General features: G+C 42.0%; 1 protein-coding gene across 5 annotated transcripts in view; it reads right to left on the minus strand.

Annotated features, from left to right (window-relative positions):
* Nucleotides 1-19,648, minus strand: part of LRP2 (LDL receptor related protein 2) — a 181,170-nt gene that overhangs the window by 123,812 nt on the left and 37,710 nt on the right. For all 5 annotated transcript variants that reach the window (XM_073305750.1, XM_073305749.1, XM_073305752.1 and 2 more), the window contains exons 5-14: nt 19,073-19,183; nt 18,828-18,941; nt 18,533-18,649; nt 17,104-17,247; nt 10,899-11,018; nt 8,466-8,594; nt 7,424-7,593; nt 3,461-3,684; nt 2,156-2,362; nt 164-366 (exon numbers count right to left, since the gene is read on the minus strand). In XM_073305750.1, coding sequence (XP_073161851.1) covers nt 164-366; nt 2,156-2,362; nt 3,461-3,684; nt 7,424-7,593; nt 8,466-8,594; nt 10,899-11,018; nt 17,104-17,247; nt 18,533-18,649; nt 18,828-18,941; nt 19,073-19,183 — 1,539 coding nt within the window. The remainder of the gene's footprint in view (nt 1-163; nt 367-2,155; nt 2,363-3,460; nt 3,685-7,423; nt 7,594-8,465; nt 8,595-10,898; nt 11,019-17,103; nt 17,248-18,532; nt 18,650-18,827; nt 18,942-19,072; nt 19,184-19,648) is intronic.

Here is a 19,648-nt window from a genome sequence, read left to right on the forward strand (position 1 = left end):
TAAACACAAGTTTGTTTCTTCCAAATATCAATACATTACTCAGACGTTGCTTTTAAATTTTGTATAATCAGCTTCTTTGCAACTAATATAACTGTCTAGTGTTGCTTTTAGCAACTCTAGAGAGGAAAATCCCAACACTTCTCTTGACAATCAGTTGGCTTACCATATGGCTGCCTGAGAGCATGGTAAACTGTCACTCCATATGGCCTCAGTGAAGACTGGTAGAGAACTTGAGGGTTAGAGTCTGCAAACTTATTAGCCTTCATCACTGCCATCCTTGTCCAATCAGTAAAATAAACATTATGTTCAAAAAGGCTTATTCCATAAGGATGAGGAACCACTGACCCTCCATGAGCTATTGTTCTCCTGTTACAAAAACATTTTTAAGGTTACATGTAGAATAATGTCAAAAAGATAATTTCACTTCCTTTTGATCAAAAACAACAAAAAATAGAACTTTACTAAATCATGATAAACTTTACTAAATCATTAGCTTCTGCTTTTATATACAAATAAGCTGCCAATACGTAGATGGGAAAGACCAAGAGTGGTCTAAGAAGTGAAGCTGATACGATATATGCAGAGTAATGTCTCAGAGGAAATGCAGGGTAGGCAAAGAGTGAATAATGCAGAAAGCAACTCAAAATTACTAAGGGGATGAGAGAAGCAGAAAGTGGCCAGTCTCCACAGAGAGGAGATCAGACAAGCATGGGACAGGAGACAGAAGAGGCCTGGGATGGTGAAAAGATAAAATGCCAGGACATACTGGAGAAAAGAACAAGTCAAGAGGAAAATTTGGAGAAGGCTACAGAAGGCCAAATCAGAGAGGCCTGCACTAGTTAAATGTGGACACATGAAAAGACATCATAAAATATGGTTTTCACACAAACGCTGCAATAATGTATGCTAGATCAATTATAGGGATAATGCAAAGTGTTTACTTCACTAAACAACACTTTACTATTAAATATATTAACATGAACTTGGATTTATGACTGACGGTTCTTTTCCTTTATGTAGGTCAAATTCTATACCTCCAGAGGTCTCCAGTTGTGAGGAGACGTGTGCTGTGGTTTTCTGGTGTGTTACTCAGGCGGACATTAAACTCTATTTTAAGAGCACTTTCAAAATATACCATTGACTCACTTCAAAAATGCATTATTTGTACATTAATGTAAGATACTCAATGTTGCAATAAGTGATAAGTTTTTATCTTAGAAAAATAGAGATTGTTCTAACCACTTACATTCCTGCCTTACTAAACCATGAAAATGGCCTTGAAAAGTGCAGATATAAGGAGAAAAACAAAGATACCAGCATTGCTTTTACATGAAGAAACGCTCTCTTGCAAATGAAGCAATCAACTGAGTAATAAAATTGTTGACTTGACAGACAATTGTTTTCTTGGACAAGATGTTGAAGGGAACTAGAAAGGGAATAATTTTTGTCTCATGTCTGAGAAACACAGAGGCCATTATTAGCAATGTAGAGGTGAGGGAGCTTCTAAATAATAAATAGTAGACAATAAATTCAGTGCTCACCATTAAAAGTCAACAATTACTTCTGTGGTAGCTGAGATACTGTGGTTATTCCCTATTTTTATATCAGGAGTGACTGCAATGTCTCAGACATCACTGTGTGTGGTAAATGGTGGTAAATGATGGCTTTTTAATAGCTGTTACTGTAGATTTGTGATTAGGTTTGAAGTGCAATCAAAAAGAGAAGAAATCAGAACATTTTATTTCCATTGTGGTGTGTGGGGTTTAGGAAGCTCAAATTTAAAATGAATGTAACAAACTAGCATAAGGAAAAGACCTAGAAAGAAAATGTAAAAAGTGTTCAAAGAAATAAAAATGCATGCCATCAAAAGACATGTATCATGGGAGTGGACAATACAAAACAATGTGAATGAAGAAGGAAGTGCAAAAATATAATCAAGGGGAAAATAGGACATAGGCATAAAACATGAGGTACAGCGGAGGAATTTAACATTTTCTAACCGTCAGAGTGACACTTCTCATAAATTAAGGTGTCCTATATCACATTCAAGTTATGTTATAGTTTAGATGTTGGGAATCTCATTTGGTTAGACAGATCTTGAACCAGACATAGTGCAACTGGCCTGTAAAATATAAGAAACAAAATTCTCTTCTACCTTTGAAGCCCATCATAAGTTACAGTCTCAATGTAATCAAAGCGGCTGTCCACCCAGTAAAGTCTCTTTGATACAATATCCAGAGTTATTCCAGCAGGCCAACCTAATTTTGTTTTTATCAAATCTTGTCGGTTTGTGCCATCCATGAAGGCCCTTTCCACTTTAGGATCTCCAGAAAGATTATCCCAGTCTGAGAAAAATAAATAACTATAAAAGAAAAAAAAATTAAGGTCCCACATTTCCTTGAGATTTTATATAAAAGCTACATTTTATGTGGAATTTTCAAATTGTTTCATCATTTAAAACAGCACATTTTTAGAGTTGGAGCTATAGTATCAATTGGTGCACAATGGAAATATGCCAGTTGACCCCAATTGAGGATCTGGCCTACAGTTTTCTCTACAGATGGAGTTCAGAAAGACTGTGATTTCACCCAGAGGTTTATGGAACTTCTAATGTGCACAGCAATAGACAGAGGAACCAAACAGACCACCAGGAAAAAGCCAGGATCAACCACGTGGGCAGTTCATCATTATAAAGGGCATGAAACTCATCTTTCTGTCCCAGAGGAAGATCATTCTTTTTCATGCCTCTAACGTATTGCTGAAGTATATGGGGCAGGGACAAACACAAGCGTTACAGGGTTCACCCACTACTGCATCCCAAACAGCAAGAAGCTAGCAGCCACAACAAAACCTTTACGGAAAAATTCTACCCCCGGGATGCACATCACAATTCTCATTGGTTTCAATGGCAGCTGCACGTGCACACTGAAGGCCAAAATCTTGTCATAATACTCAGGCTCCAAACAATGAGAGTAAAAGCATTTCATAGTGCTGCCGTAACAGACAGTTCTATAGCATGGTATATAGCTAGGGTCTTAGTCCATATCTGTAGTATATAGGTAATATTATTTATCAATTATAATTATATAGTCTTCCTCACAAATAACGTGACACTGTACAATACATCATGTACAGAAATACGTTCACCCACAATGAAATGCAGACACTTCTGAGGGGCAAATGTATGAGCCATACTACAAAGGGATGTGAAAGGGAGAGGGTTAAGTAACTTTTCAAACCAAGCATGATGTTTAAACTGGAATTTAGTTGTGGTGCTGGGTTTAATACCCATAACTCTTGTGAAACGAGAGATCAGCCAGTAGAACACAGATTGTCAAGAACTCCCTTTTATGTTTTATTTCAAAAGACAATTATTGACTATTTCTTAGTTACTGTTCCTTTATATACGAATACAGGGATTTTAACCATCTTTTCTCATTACCTCACCTGTATCACTTACCCAACAGTTGGGTCGAGTGCTATTCCTCTAGGATTTCCCAGATTTTCAGCAATAAGAGTTACACGGTTAGTTCCATCCAAGTTTACCATATCTATTCTGTTCACACTGGTCTCAATTACATACAGTTTATTGTTAATCCAGTCGACTGCGAGATTTTCAGGTGTGTCAAGTGAAACATTTAAAACTTCATGGATACCGGAACCATCAATACCAACAGAAAACACCTGAAAATAAAATACATATTATTAACCTAAACTATTAACTACCATGACATTCCATTAGTCATCTTAATTACTCACACAGTAGTTGTCATGCCTGAGGTAATCACATGGCCCTATAGATATGGGGCCAAATTCTGCCTGTGGTTACCCATGTAAACCCTTTAAAGCTGCTCTCTAGGCTTTTGCAAAAAGAAATAAGGAGGATCTTTGTGAAATTTAGGATCCAAATGCAGAACCAGAGAGTTTGCTCCATGTGTCATTCCTGCAGACTGGACAAGTTACCGGACTGAAAATGACTTCTACCACAGTAAAAATGGAGTGGCTTTTCTGGACCCCAGCAAAAGCATGAGTTTTCAACAGCTTAACCAAGGGTGAGTCTTTTAGCAAAGCTCTAACCTTGGTTAAGTAAACAAACAGGAGAAGGATCTCTTATTGCACCAACCAAGCAAGCAGGGGGAGCTGCAGGGAAGCCTTGCTCACTGAAGTGAAAAAGAGGACTGAAAGCTCTCCTGCTTTAGCAGAGGGGGAGCTGCATTCCCTTTGCTGCCCCTTACTGTAGCCCCTGGCTCTTAAGAGTATAAGACTCAAGGAGACATACCATTTTAATTTATGTGAGCTGACAGCTACAGTCCGATGAAGCAAACGAGTGAGTCTTTTAGTCTTTTTGCTACGATAAAGATTCATACCAAAAAAAGTGTTTTTCTGGGGCGGGGGGCCTACATTAAACCAATGTTACGATGCACCACAAATTAATATAATCCAGAAAGCTTTGAACTAAAAAGGTCACAATTTTAACTCCACGCTGTTGGGTCCACAAATTGTTGAACATATGAACTGTTTAAGCACCTACTCCATTGTTCTAAACCCAGTGATGGAGGATCTTGAGGATTTTAGGCCAAATGCAAACTAGATGAGATGAAGAATTTCGTAGGTGCATAACTCATAATGTTCTTGATTAGTTTGTACCTTAGCTTAATTGTTAACAGAGTGTTTAATTGTATTTGTTTTTCTAACATTTATGTAATTTCTGTTATAATAAATATTTATAACAATGCATTTCACATGTAAGAGAATGCCTTATGTATTGTTGTTGTTACTCCTAGAAGTTGCAAACAGGATTGGAGCTCTATTGTGTTATGTGTTACACAAACATAGATAAATAGACAGTCTCTGCCACAAAAAGCTTTTGATGGAAATGTCCATTCACTGAAGTGTTGGTACCTTTTACAGTAAAAGGTAAAACAACAGTATAATTGCAGGTAAAAACATTTTACAGGTAAAACTCTGGCCTCAACCTTAAACTATGCTGCTGCATCTGTCTTAAGCATAATAAATGGAAATATTCTGTGGGGAAAATGCAAGAATTCTGCTAAGCTAACAACAATGGGGCAAATTCTGCCCTTTCTCCGTGGCCAGGCAGGGCCCTTGACAGTGTGACTCTGCTGTGGAAGGCCTGGCAAATTTAGACATGTGGTAAACACCAGCACAGTGACAGTCACCTTGCTCTGTGCAAACCCTCTACACCGGGGTCGGCAACCTTTCAGAAGCGGTGTGCCAAGTCTTCATTTATTCACTCTAATTTAAGATTTCACATGCCAGTAATACATATTAACGTTTTTAGAAGGTCTCGCTCTATAAGTCTATATTATATAACTAAACTATTGCTGTATGTAAAGTAAACAAGGTTTTTAAAATGTTTAAGAAGCTTCATTTAAAATTAAATTAAAATGCAGATCTTATCAGTTTAGTGCAGTGGTTTTTAAACTGGGGTGCACACATGCCCTGGGAGTACGAGATGCCCTTTCTGGGGGTGCGAGACATGCGAGATTTTTTTAGAAGGTAAATCATCGAAAACACAAATTAAGCACAGGCACATAAGTACAACTACTTTGTTTAATCAAACCTATGTATTTATTAACATTATACATTTTTTAATGATTACTGTAATATACCAAGTTTTTAAGTTTCTAAGTTTTCAAGTTTTTAAGCTAAGTGTAGTGTTATTTTTGATAAGGGGTGCGAGAACATATTTTCAGAACTCCAGATCATCAGTGGGCTGAGCGGGGCTGGGTGGAGTGTATTAAATTGCTCCGCATAGGAATGTGCTACTTCTGGTGTACTAATTACGGCTGCCACTCCTGGTGCTCTGAGCAGCATGGTAAGAGGATGGGGAAGAGGGGTGGTTGGATAGGCGTGGGAGTCCCGGGGGGCCTGTCAGGGGTCGGGGGTGTGGATAGGGATCGGAGCAGTCAGGGGACAGGGAGGCTTGGATGGTGGGCTGGGGTCTGGGGGGAAGGACGGTCAGGAGACAAGGAGCAGGGGGTGTTGGATGGGTCAGAGGTTAATGAGGAGGGCAGTCAGGGGCAGGAAGTGGGAGGGGGCGGATAGGGGGCAGGCTGTTTGGGGAGGCACAGCCGTCCCTACACGGGTGTAGTTGTATTATAGTAGGAATGTGCTACTTATGGTGTACTACTTATGGCTGCCAGTCCTGGTGCTCTGCAAGGAGCACATTCCTACGGGGAGAAAAAGTTAATACACTACACCAGTGGGCAGAACCCCAGACCAGCGGTGGGCTGAGCGGCTGAACCCCACCGCCACTCTGGGGTTCCGTCCGCTAGCTCCTGCCAGCCGGGGTCCCAGCCGCCGGCCCCGCTCAGCCTGCTGCTGGCCTGGGGTTCCGTTCACCCAGGCCAGCAGCTGGCTGAGCGGGGCCGGCGGCCAGGACCCCGGCTGGCAGCAGCGTGCCAGTAAAAATCGGCTCACATGCCGCCTTTGGCACACGTGCCGCAGGTTGCCGACCCCTGCTCTACACATAAGGGTCAGCAGGGCGTGGGTCATAGGTGAACCTGGAAGATCTTATTCCCCATCCAGCAAGGGCAATAAGTAAGTGTCCTATAAAAATTTTTATTATTGAAATTAGGCTCTTTTTTGGTAGTCTAGAGTTTAGAGAAATGGGGTGTGTAGGTAACATGACATGTAACATTAGTGACACGGTTCTATACTCAGAAATATACAGATTCTTCCAGACACAGAGTTATCAGCTTATTTCCAGTGTTGGTTTACTTGCCCTACAAAGTTCTTATAAAAGTTTTGGATTTATGCAACTGAACTGCAACTTTTATTCTTTTCAACGAGGTTGGGGAAGGAGAAAAGAGACAATGGGAAAAATATGAGCCTACCTCCTTTGACATGTACCCCAAACTGACTTCTGAAAATTACTGTTTTACTCTGATTTAAACTGATCATATTTCCTCTTTTAAAAAAAAAAGTAGTGTAACAAAATATTGGCTCATTACACAAAATATTGTCAATATTTGTTACCCAAAGCTCAATTACAATCCCATTTGGAGTATATGGGAGAAATCTGATTTTTATCATCTTGGAAAGCACAGCAGTTTTACATTTTAAATGATCAGGTTTCAAAAAATTACTAAGAAAAATTTGTCCAGTTTTGAAAGAATGTCTACTATTTCTCTTAATTAGGCTTCTGGATTCCATTTCTAATAAAATTAAAAGTTGCTCAAGATAGCACCATATAATAGCATGCTTTGTTTAATATATCAGATGTAACAGTATAGCTTGGAAAATGTGGTGATTAATGTAAAACTTCTCAAGGGCCTTTTTTGTTAGAAAACAAAGATACTGCCTGCATCAGCTCACAAAAATGAAACACTATCAACACATTCCGCTCCTGGGTCTTTTTGCTTCCAAAAATCATATTTTTCTTGAAATTTCTACCTACCTTATCTTGCACTGTGTCTGTCCAAAAGATTCTACGTAGGAAAAAATGAAAGTCCACTCCGACCGCAATGCCACGATTCTGGGATTGCACCAAAGTACGAAAACTCCTTCCATGGATATCTCCAATCAGCAAATCACGACCATTGGAGAAAATAATTGATGCAACACCAGCTGAAAGTGTTATTTTGCAAACAGGCATTAATGTATTTGCAAACTACAAATAGAATACACAGGTATAAACTGACACTTATCAATATTGAGTGTATACCTGTCTGCTGGTGGGTGCAAATATGATTTTGTTTTTGTAGACTGCACACATTGCATCCACCTTTGCAAATCTGGCCCTTTAAGCACTGCGTGGCAACCTGGTCTACAGCCTGTTTTGGAGGAGGCAACTAAGGAATGTGCAGTAAAAACACTTCTGTGTGAAAATGTTACCAAACCTGTGTATATCCACATCCTGAAGAAGGTTCTCTCTCTCTCTCCCTCTCTCTCTTGCCACCCTCCACCTTCTCTCAAAAGACCTTTTTCCCACGAGAGATGGATATTCTTTGAGTTTGCCATGCAGCCTATCTTCTGTGAATTTTTATTTATTGCCATTTCCCATATGTATTCTTCATTCTCACATCCCGTTAGAGCATTTCATAGCAGCAGAGACTCTCCAATAAGAAGGCTTTGAAAGTTTGCCTTAAAAATATATATCCATGGAGACGCTAGTGGATCTATTTCAGTGGATGATATTTAAGACCCAAATCCTGCTCACTTCACTCAGACAAAGCTGCCATTAAAGTAAATGGAGCGAGCAGCCTAATAATGATCCACCAGTCTGAAAATCCTGTTTCTAACTGAATATTGCATTTTGCAGATAGGGAATATCTCTGGAACCAGCAGAATCTTTCATGCCACTGGAACATTTTGTGTGTGTCTGCTGTACTCAAGCATATTTCACTACTTTTTTTCAGCAATACACAGAAAATTACAAGACAATATTTGCTTTACAAGTAAAATTACAGCAAGAACCACACTTGGCGCCATTTACTTACATGAAGTGTTGGCTCTACAGTGGCGGTGATGCTCCAAGAAATAACCTTCCACACAGTGACACTGGTGATGGCCAACACGGTCTTCACACAGCTGGTCACACACACCCCACATCTTACAATCATCAAAATCTGTTAGGTGGACAAGGCACGCATATAAACACAGCTTCCAGTAAGGAGGACACTGTCATACTTGGCAGGCCTGAGAAGATTGTCCTCCCTCTTTTCCTTATATTTGTTTGCAAAGTCCCTGTCGCTATTGGTAGGTAGGTTTCCCTTTTGACAACAGATGCTTTTCTTTTCTTTTCCTCAAAAGAAAAAGATCAGTGACGCTGCCTAAGCTTCATGGGCTGCCTGAGAACAACAAATCTGTTTGTGCAAGCAATGGAGGAAAAAATAATTGGTAGCAAAGGGATTTCAGTGTCTACCTTCCAAGAGTGATCAAGAACAATGGAAAGCAAATGATGGAATGAATATGAGATACTTTCGGTAGATACCCACCTGACTGGGCTCAGAAATATCTCTCTTATTTGAGACTATACATGGGGTACCCAAGGGTGCAATGCTCCCAGAAGTATAGCCCCTAGTACCAGTACAACCACAAGGAACATCACGTCAGCTATTTAGCATGTATAACATATCAACAGCCACCTTCTTAGAAGTGCTGCTATCTAACACAGTAATTCCATTAGACTTGGCTGAGAGAACAGAACTAAACTGCTGTTCAGATGAGATGAGTAGTTCAAAACCCATATTACAAGTGAATGGCCTGTAGGTCCCTGTATTTTGAGGTACTTAGAGCTAGTTAGACAATATAGATCTGCTCTATAATTCCAGGCAAAAACCATAGGCCAGATCTTCAACGGCTGTAACTGACTCCAGTGGAGCTCTACCAGCTTACGGTAGCTGAAGACTACCCCAGCAGCTCCCACTGGAGTCGGCGCTCGGGGTGGGGGTGGCATGCAGACACCCCCCTGCTCCCAGCCCTCCCAGGGACATGCCGGCCGCTTCCGGGAGCAGCGTGGGGCCAGGACAGGTAAAGAGCCTGCCTTAGCGACACTGCGCCGCCAGACTTTTAGCACCTAAAATCTCCCAGTTTAGCTTCAGTAGCCTCTGGGAAATAGAGCCTGATTCTGGGAGACTCCCGGAGAAACTGGGAGGGTTGGCAAGGAGCAGAGAAGAGGGGAGAATGAAAAGATTATGGGTTTGGGAAATTAATGCTTTCCACTAAAACTACTTCCCACTGAATTCCTTAGGTATATGACCAGTAAAACTAAATTTAAACTAAAAAGTGAAAGAATAACCTATTGAACATTACAGCTAATAAGCCAACCCCTTCACTTCTTATCTCAATAGAGGAAATTATTCACATGTCCGCTGGCCCCCACCTTCTACTTATTGAATCAGGAGTTGAGCAAGGGACTTCCCCTTTTACATGAGAGTCAGTGGGAAGAAGAGAGGAACCACTGATCCCTTGCTAGATTTTGAGTAAAATGACTATGGCCCATCTCTTCTGTGCAAGACTGAATCTCACATGATGAGTATCACCTGAGATCCTGTCACAATTCCTAGCAAATGTGGAGAGTTTGTTTTATAGGCCTATCAATGGGATTAAGAGAAGAGCGATTGGCATTACATTAGGTCAGAGAGTAGGTTTGCCAACTTGCTCCTGAATCAGAGTTAAAGAAGAGGGCTCTCTGCATGTGCATTTGCTTTAACACAGAATCAAACAGCTACATGGGGATCTACTTCCTTGGATACCTACTTCAGTGATTCCCTTCTTCCCAATGACTTGTAGATAAGCCAAACAACACCTTGAAATTATGACAGACTTTTTTTGGTTTATATGCAAGGCTATATGATGTATTCATAATAGGAGATACAGCACTCCAGAGTGGCAAAGTAATGTACCATACTCATTTTACCTTACCCACAACAATCTGCATTTTCACATAAGGTCAGTTTGAATTATAGATCAAATGTTGAGTAACTTCTGATTTCCCAGGTGTATAACCACACACCCCAGCATGCAGCATCAAGCTCTCAAGAACAGTAAAAGGGCTGTTTCATCAGATTTGAACATAAAGTTGCCATACCAGAGTCAGCCTTTCTAAACACAAACAACCTCTCCAAGTATTAAAAAACTGGTCTTTCCTTAGCTGGGAAGTGAAGACCTCATGACCGCTCACTGGCCTGTTCCTCTGTCCCCACAGTGGTTTTATGCTGCTGCTGAGCTTTTGCTCTCTTGCTATTTTTCCATTCAGCTTGAGGTTTAACTTTGTAACTCTCAAGATTTACCTGCTTGCCAATGTGTCCACCCACACATACTTATCCAATAATCATGGATTCTTTTTCATATTTGTGGAATCCATAATACCCAGGACCCCTGTGAGAAAAGTCCAGACTTATATATCTGCATCTCTACTGTTCACTTACCAATGCAGGTGCGACTGTCATTGCTGCTGATTACATATCCCGCAGGGCAATAGCAAGTCCCTCCAGATGGTGAAGAATGGCAGCGGTACTGGCAGCTCAAGGCAGCACAGTGGGATATGTCTAAAAATAAAATGAAGTCACTTCAGGAATGACCAATAGTAGTGTCATCTGTATAGCAGCTGGCTGCATGGTGCTTTACAAGCAGTTACGAAGTCAAGATGCCAGTTGTGAAGAGCTTACAATTTGCAGAACACATCCTGAAAGTGGTCCATAAGCAAAGAACCACACTCCCATGCAAAAACAAATATGGGCAGCTCTGGCGGCAGGATCAGGCTCTAACTAGACAGTATAAAAAAGGAAGGGGGAAGGGAACAATGAAAAAGTCAATGATCTTGTTTGTTCCACAGTACCATGTGTGTTTGTGTACATGCAGGCGTACACATCTAATTTAGCAGGATAGAGAGGCAGGAGGGCTAAGGTTTAGAGAAGTCTTCGAGGATTTCAGTTTTCAGGAAGCAGTGAAAGGATGAAATTCAGTCTTGTATGAAAACCAAATAGACCACTAGTAAGAGCTCCATATAAATCGCTGCACTGAGGCAGCCATTACAGTGCATAACTGCAAGCTTTATTGATCCTACAAAACTCAGCAGCTTGCTGCATATCCTTGAGCGCCATCGACTGGCAACACTACCAGCCCTCACTATTTACATATATACAGACATCTCTGCAACAATCACTGACTTTCTTAATAGTTGGGTGGTCGGGAAAGCGTTTCTTCTTCTATTCCGTTCATTAACCAGTGCAATATGAGCGTGTGAGAGTTAGGCTGCACTCATGAAATAATGGGTGGGCTTCTTTTTCCTCTACCTCTCCAGTTCTTCACTCCTCCTCCCTTTCCTTCTGTCCTACAAGCAGCTCATTGCTGAGTGATGATATTGTGATATCAGAGAGGTCGTTCTCTTCCTCCTTCAGTTCCCTTGTCTTACTCCCTTCTCCCCTTTTCCCTCCGAAGCTATTCTCTAAGCAGCTCAGCTCTCTGATGTTACAATCACATCACTCAGCAGAGGTCAGAGACACTTTCCCAGGACAAGATTTAGGCTTTGTCTACACAACCACTTTTATCGGTCAGGGGTGTGAAAAAACACATCCCTGACCAACATAAGTTTCTCCGGCAAAAGTGCTGGTGTGGACAGCACTATGTCAGCAGGAGAGCCTCTCTTGCTGACATAGCTACCACTGCTCCCTGGAGATGGTTTAATTATGCCGGCAGGAGAGCTCTCTCTTGCCAGAAAAGAGAGGCTACACTGGAGACCTTACAGCAGCATAGCCTTAAACACCTGTCATTTTGCTGCAACCTTATTCCAAGAAGTGCGATTTAAATGGGAGAAGTGTATTTTCTTGACCTTTCCCATAATTATGAATGCCCAATTTAAAACACCACAGCTCTATTTTCACAGGCTAGCACCGAGCACAAGAGTTGCCAACTTTCTACTTGCAGAAAACTGAACACCCTTGCCCCAACCCCTGCCCCTGACATTTCTCTGTGGCCCCACCCCCTCTCAATCCATCCCCCCTCCCTCAGTTATTCGCTCTCCCATACCCTTGCTTACTCACTAATTTTCAATGGGCTGGGGCAGGGGATTGGGGTGCAGGAGCGGGTGAGAGCTGTGGCTGGGGGTGCAGGCTCTGGGGTAGGTCTGGGAATGATGAGTTTGGGGTGCCGGAGGAGACTCCATGCTAGGGCCGAGGGGTTCGGCGTGCGGGAGGAGGCTCCAGGCTGGGACAGGGGGCTGGGATATAGTGGGGGGGAGACAGGGCAGACCTTACCATGAGGCGAACTGAGGCGGCCGCCTCAGGTACCAGACTGTGGGGGGGGGTGCCAGTAGGACCCAGATTGTAAATAATTGTGTCTGCTGCTGGTGCATATGTATTCTCTCTGCTCTAGATGCACAGAGATGGTGGAGTGCTGTGCTGGAGGAAGAAGGGTACAAGAGACATAACAGGCAGGCAGGAGAAAAGGGGAGAGGGAATAACGGAAAGCAGCAGGAGCTGCAGGGAGAGAGAGGAGGAGGCAGGAGCCTCTTATGTATCTCTCTAGCACCCCCAGGAGCCTGGACTGATTAACACCAGCTTCTCAGGGAGCTTCGTGTTTCCTGCTGCTTCCCTGAACCCACTTGAGGGGAACAGGCAGTCAACTGAAGTAGTAGGAGCCAGTTAGGCCCTTGAGACGCTGATATCTTCCCTCACTCAGGTCCTGCTACCAGCCTGCTTATTTGTCCCCTTCAATTGAGTGTTGAGAGCCACTATAGCTGGCACAGAACAGCAGTCATGAGAGAAAGAAGAAAACGCCCCTCTGGGGCAGCATTCAGAAAAAGAAAGAAAGCAAAGGGAGCTTTTCTATCTAAGCGGGAAGGAGCTCTCCTGAGATACACAGACACAAATGTCCACGGTGAGCCTTCCGGCCCCAGTGAGAACGTGAGTGGTGAGGAGATGCCTGATCTACCAGTTAGTCAGAGTACAGGTGACCTGGCAGCTACTGCAGCATCCATATCTCCATCTCAAATGGATGTAACCATGCACATTCCTGAAGAAAAGTGTAGATCAGAGAAGAGTGTGGTGGAGGCACAAGAAACAGCTGCTGCTGAGTTTAGTTCCTTAAGTCTAGATGATCCAGGACTGTGGACCCACTTGAGCAGCAGCCTGAGAGACTTCCTTGTACTGCATGGGCCACAGCAAGTGAAAAACTTCTTGTTCCCCAAAAACAATGAAAATAGAAGTTTCCGTCTAACACATTACTGGCGTGAAATTCCCAATGGTGACAAAGTGGAGAGGCCATGGCTTATGTACTCAAAAACCCAGAATGCTGCATACTGTTTTTGTTGCAAACTCTTCCAGCCTAATGTTCCAGCCACATTGAGTTCTACAGGAACAAAGGACTGGAAAAATCTGGCTAGAAATCTGGCATGCCATGAGAAGGCAGCAAATCACCAGAGAGCATTCCATAGATAGAAAGAGCTTGAGATGAGACGAAGGTTAAAGGCCACCATAGATGATCAGCATCAGGAGAAGATTGCATTAGTCTCTTTACTGTCAAAATGTTCTGAAAAGGCTCATTGCCATTGTGAGAATGCTTGCTACACAAAACCTAGCGCTGTGTGGCACTTCAGATCAGCTGTATGTGCCAAACAATGGAAACGTCCTTAAAATTGTGGAGCTGATGGCTGAGTTTGATGCTGTACTCCAGGAGCATCTAAGAAGAGTCACCACGCAAGAAATGTACACACACCACTACCTTGGAAAAACCATATAAAATGAGATCATACAGTTACTGGCAACAAAAGTCAAACAGAAGATTTTGGCAGATCTGAAGTCAGCAAGATATTACTCTGTTATTCTGGACTGCACACCTGACATCAGCCATACGGAACAAATGACTTTAATGGTGCGTTTTGTTACAACAACAGAACCTAGTGAAAATATCCCTGCAATGGTGACTGTCTGAGAGCATTTTCTAGAATTTATTGACATTGATGATACTACAGGAGCTGGTATGACAAATGTGCTTCTTAAAAAGCTGGAAGATACAGGAATTGCGATAACTGACATAAGAGGTCAGGGCTACGATAATGGTGCCAACATGAGAGGAAAGAACAGAGGAGTGCAGACACGGATCCGAGAGTTAAACTCTCAAGCTTTTTTTGTCCCATGCAGTTCTCATTCATTGAACTTGATGGTCAGTGATGCAGCACCAGCATCTAGTGAGGCTGCTGAATTTTTTAATGTAATTCAAAGGATCTATGTATTTTTCTCTGCATCAACTCATCGATGGCAAATTTTGAAACAACGTCAGGGAACATCCTCTCTGACACTGAAACCACTGAGTGCCACACAATGGGAAAGTCGAGTGGAGGCGATAAAGCCTATCAAACACAAAATTGGGAAGATAGATGATGCCATAGTTGCTATTATGGAGGATAATGCTATGACAGGAACTGTTCGTGGGAGAACAGTGGCAGAGGGAAACGGAATCACCAGAAACATACATAACTTCAAATTTCTGTGTGGCTTAGTGTTGTGGCATGACATACTGTTTGAAATAAATGGTGTTTAAAAGCAAGAGACGCCAGGGTGTTGACCTTGATATATCTGGGGCAATGGAACAACTGGACAAAGCAAAGTCATACCTACAGTCTTACCGGTCAGATGAGAGATTTCAAAACGTCCTGAAGAGCGCACAGAAGTTGGCAGAGGAACTTCACACTGAAGCTATTTTCCCACCCATTCAAGAATACAAGAGTCAGCGAAGAAGAAGACATTTTGATTATGAGGCATGGGATAATCCCATAAGAGACCCCAAACAACAATTCAAAGTTGAATTCTTTAACCAGGTGCTAGATTGTGCAATACAGTCAGTTGAAGAACCTTTCATGCAGCTCAAGGAACACCGCAGTATATTTGGGATGTTGTATGATATTCCAGAACTCCTCACTATAGCTGAAGAAGACCTACACCAGCAATGCAGGGCACTAGAGACAGTGTTGACACATGATGACATGCGCAATATTGATGCGAGTGATTTAGGTGATGAACTGAAAGCCCTTTCAAGATACTTTTCAGCAAGGTCAACTCCAAAGGCTGTTCTGGAATATATGTGCACAAATAAGATGACCACCCTCTTTCCAAATGCTTTTGTTGCTCTGCGAATAATTCTAACACTTCCTGTAACAGTTGCCAGTGGAGAATGCAGCTTTTCCAAGCTGAAGTTAATAAAAACACATCTATGCTCCACAATGACATAGGAGAGGCTGGTCGGCCTTGCAACCATCTCAATAGTGCATGAGCTGGCCCAGACTGTGGACCTGCAGGAAGCAGTTCAAATCTTTGCAACCAAGAAGGCACAGAAAGCACCACTTTGATTATTCAACAGATAAAAATGCCAGTGTTTACTATGCAGACAAGAGAAGTTACATTTGCTGTTCAGGCGTTTGAAAGTTAAGTGTTACTTTAAATTTTTGAACAAGGCATTTTAAGTTGTTAGTTCTCCTTTATTGGGGCAGATAGCAGAGCAGTACCATGAGAGGAGTAGAACAGGAAGAAAGCAGAATTGAGACCTTTCAAAGTTTTGGCCCGAGCGATGGGGCATAGGGGAGTCATTTGAGCTCCCTGCCTCAGATGCCAAAATATTATGGGCCAGCCCTGGGGGGAGATGCAGGGTGCAGGCTCCTGGAGGGAGTTTGGGTGTGGGAGGGGGTTCCAAGCTGAGGCAGGGGGTTGGGGCATGAGAGGGAGTTTGGGGTGCGGGCTCTGGGAGGTGTTTACTTCAGGCAGCTCCCAAGAAGCAGTGTCATGTCCCTCCATCTCCTAGACCGAGGGGTGGTGAGGGAGCTTTGCGTGCTGCCCCTGTTCCCACAGCTCCTACTGGCCACAGTACCCAGCCAATCGGAGTTGCAGAGCCGGCACTCGGGGTGGGGGAGGTGTGTGGAGCCCCCAAGGCCGCCCCTTAGCTGGAGGGACATGTTGGCTGCTTCCCAGGAGCCCCGCAGAGCCAGGCAGGGAACCTGCCAGCCCAGCTGCACCACCAACCAGACTTTTAACAGCTCGGTCAGCCATGCTGACCAGAGCCTCCAGGGTCCTTTTCAGCCGGGTGTTCCAGGCAAAAACCGGACACCTGGCAACCCTACTGAGCACCCACAAGTCCAACTGAAGTTGATGGGACCTTTCTGTGTTCATCATTTCTGAAAACCAGGCCCTGAGTTTCTCAGGCTGAGCACTAAAACGCAGGTACCCAAGATCAATGGACAATTTTGAAAATTCTGACCTAAGTGACTTGCCCAGACCAAGGTTACACAGCCATGCAGTCCTGTGCTCTAACCATTAGGTATTACTCTTTCCTGTTTAATGTGAAAAGGTGAAACAAAAATATTTTGGATGAAGAGAAACAACGGCCCACAAGAGCTCAACCTTGACTCTTCAAATAAATATTGAAAAAAATTATCAGAAATGTTTATCTATCAAACCTTCCACACAAGAGGTCAACAGAACTGTACATGCATGGCAGAGAATACTTTTCAATATGTCCACTCAGCGCTAATAAAAATAACACACCTCCTAATTCTCAGTGCTGTTTAGAAAACCCCAAAGACACAAAAAAGACATCAATGTGCTTTTCTGCTATTCCATGCATCCTCCTAGTTCTAATACTCACTGCAGTGTCTGCCTGCAGTTATGTTAGTTTCGTCTTCTCCGGCAGGGCAGTCTGCAGTCCCATCACACAGTTTACCAATTGGAATGCAGTGTCCTGACACAGGACAGGCCCATTCTCCTGGGTAACACTCATGGCGACCACTTTCTAAGGAAAAGAGAAGCAACACAGAATAATTGAGGAACATGCTTCAAGTACTACTTGGAGCTGCTTTCCCAAAAGCCTCCTAGAGAATAAGCATCTTCAATTATTTTTCATTCAGCTTTTGATTGTTGCATGTAGCTGTGACAGCCCATAAAAGAAATAGTATCTATCCTAGTCACCATATTCTTTCAGTGATCTTCAAATTACACTGTGGAAAATACTCATGCAGTCAGGTGAACCCTTTCCATTTTTCCCCATTGTTCAGATACCTATTACTATTTAGCTTTTGCTTGACCGGTGTACTAAAAATGGAACAATGGTTTTGTTCTTTTGAAACATGCCTGTTACAGCTGGTCTAAAAATGGTGGGGGGAGAAGGGTAATCACAGAAAATTTCAGCACCAAAAAAAAAATGGTTTAAATTTTCCCACAGAAAATTTCAATTTTTCACAAGAAATTTGAACTGAATTTTTTATCAGAAAGTTGTTTTTAGCCAGTATATTTTGGTTTTTAAGCATCATTTTTTTGATGAAAAATCAAAAATTTCATGGGAAAGGAGGCACTTTCTGCACTGCAGATTGTTTAGCCGAAAACCCAGTTTTCCATAGAAAAACAGTTTCAGCAGAAAACTCTTCACCAGTCCTAATGCCTACACACTCATTTCTCATTAACTGGTATATTCATGTTTACTACAAATTCCTCTGAAAAGGGTGATTTGATAAATGGAAGATCTTTGTTAAAGATAGAGATGGTTATTTTGAATATTACATTATTAATAACAAAAATGTTACTCAGAATATTTACACAAAAATTGCATTTTCCTTCCAGCACGTTATCTCCTCCTATACTCAACCAACCAGAAATCATAATCCTGTACTTGTAACATCAGAGTTAGTTACTGTGGAAATGGACATTCTGTTACAAACTGAGAATTCTGGCTTCACATGAGGACATACCATGCTCCCATGAAAATCAATGGCAAAGTTTCCATTGATTTAAATGGTGCAAGATCTGGGCTACAGGGAATAAGCAGATGAATTCTTGACATACCCTGGTTTATACTCACCATCTTAGCAATACAAAATAAGAAAACCCAAAGTATTAAAAGTATATATATTATATTAGTAGAACTGTATCTATAAAAACAATTAAAAGTTTTCCAGAAATGTCCATGGATCTTTAAAAATTCTGATATAAAACATTCTTATGTTAAGACTTTTTAGCAGTGAGGTTTGCAAGGTTTTTCTTTGTAAATTGCATCATTAAAATAAGTTTGCTTCTGTCTTTACCACATCCACTTTCATCTTCGTTATCTTCACAGTCATCATCTCCATCACAAACCCAGCTCTGATGAATACAGCGGCCACTTGGACAAGTGAAGAAATTGCCTCTGCAAGTTGCATAAGCTGAGGGAAGGAACAAGAGAAACTTCCATCATTCAGCCACAAAAAAAAAAAATATTAAAAGAACTTTTGGATTCTGTCTGCTACATAACAGAGCATTGCCCCTGCTTTGTGCTATCTGTCACGCTTTCAAAGAAAACCAGCTCTTAACAGGCAAACAAGCCAAATAAAACCACCGTACTGCAAGAGTTTTCATCGCTCCTGTCTCCACAGTCATCATCATGGTCACAGATAAAGGCTCGGGGGATACATTCTCCATTGGCACATTGAAACTGGGTACTGGCACATCCATGAGCTGAACGATATCATTTGAATGGAGAAAAGAAAAAAACATATTCAAATGTAGTAAACAAACTCCAGTATTTCTCTTACAAAGAGGATACATAGTACTACAAATGTTTGGGGTATGCTAAATGTGGCACTTACTGCAGTTGGCTTCATCAGAGGCATCCCTGCAATCTACTTTACCATCACAATGCTGGCTTGCATTAAAACATGCTCCATTTGCACAAGATAACTGTTCACATGTTGGGTAACCTATAAGAAAAAACACAGTAGCCACAAGTATTAGAATATACAGTATCTCTTTACGATTATATTGTTATGTATGCATTCTGCACTATGCATGGTGCTTTACAGACAAATATAAAAAGGAACATAGGAATTGCCATACTGGAACTGACCAATGATTCATCTAGTTCAGTATCCTGTCTCCAGCTGTGATCGGTACCAGATGCGTCACAGAAACATACAAAAAACCTTGCAAGAAACTAGGCAATTATGAGACAACCTGCCCCTATCCCAGGGCCGGGTCCTTGCTCCAAGGAGTTTACAATTCAAATAACCCATGGCAATATGGAAAATGACACAACACCAAAGAAAGCAAGTATTTTATTTATTCTTATCTTAGTTTTAAATGTTATTGATCTCAGTAAACATGTTTAACTAGAAATGGAGGTACTTGCACTCAGATTTAGAGCCTCTTAGAACTCCATGCGCTCT

Source organism: Lepidochelys kempii, chromosome 11 (genome assembly GCF_965140265.1).
Source record: "Lepidochelys kempii isolate rLepKem1 chromosome 11, rLepKem1.hap2, whole genome shotgun sequence".
Taxonomy (NCBI): domain Eukaryota; kingdom Metazoa; phylum Chordata; order Testudines; family Cheloniidae; genus Lepidochelys; species Lepidochelys kempii.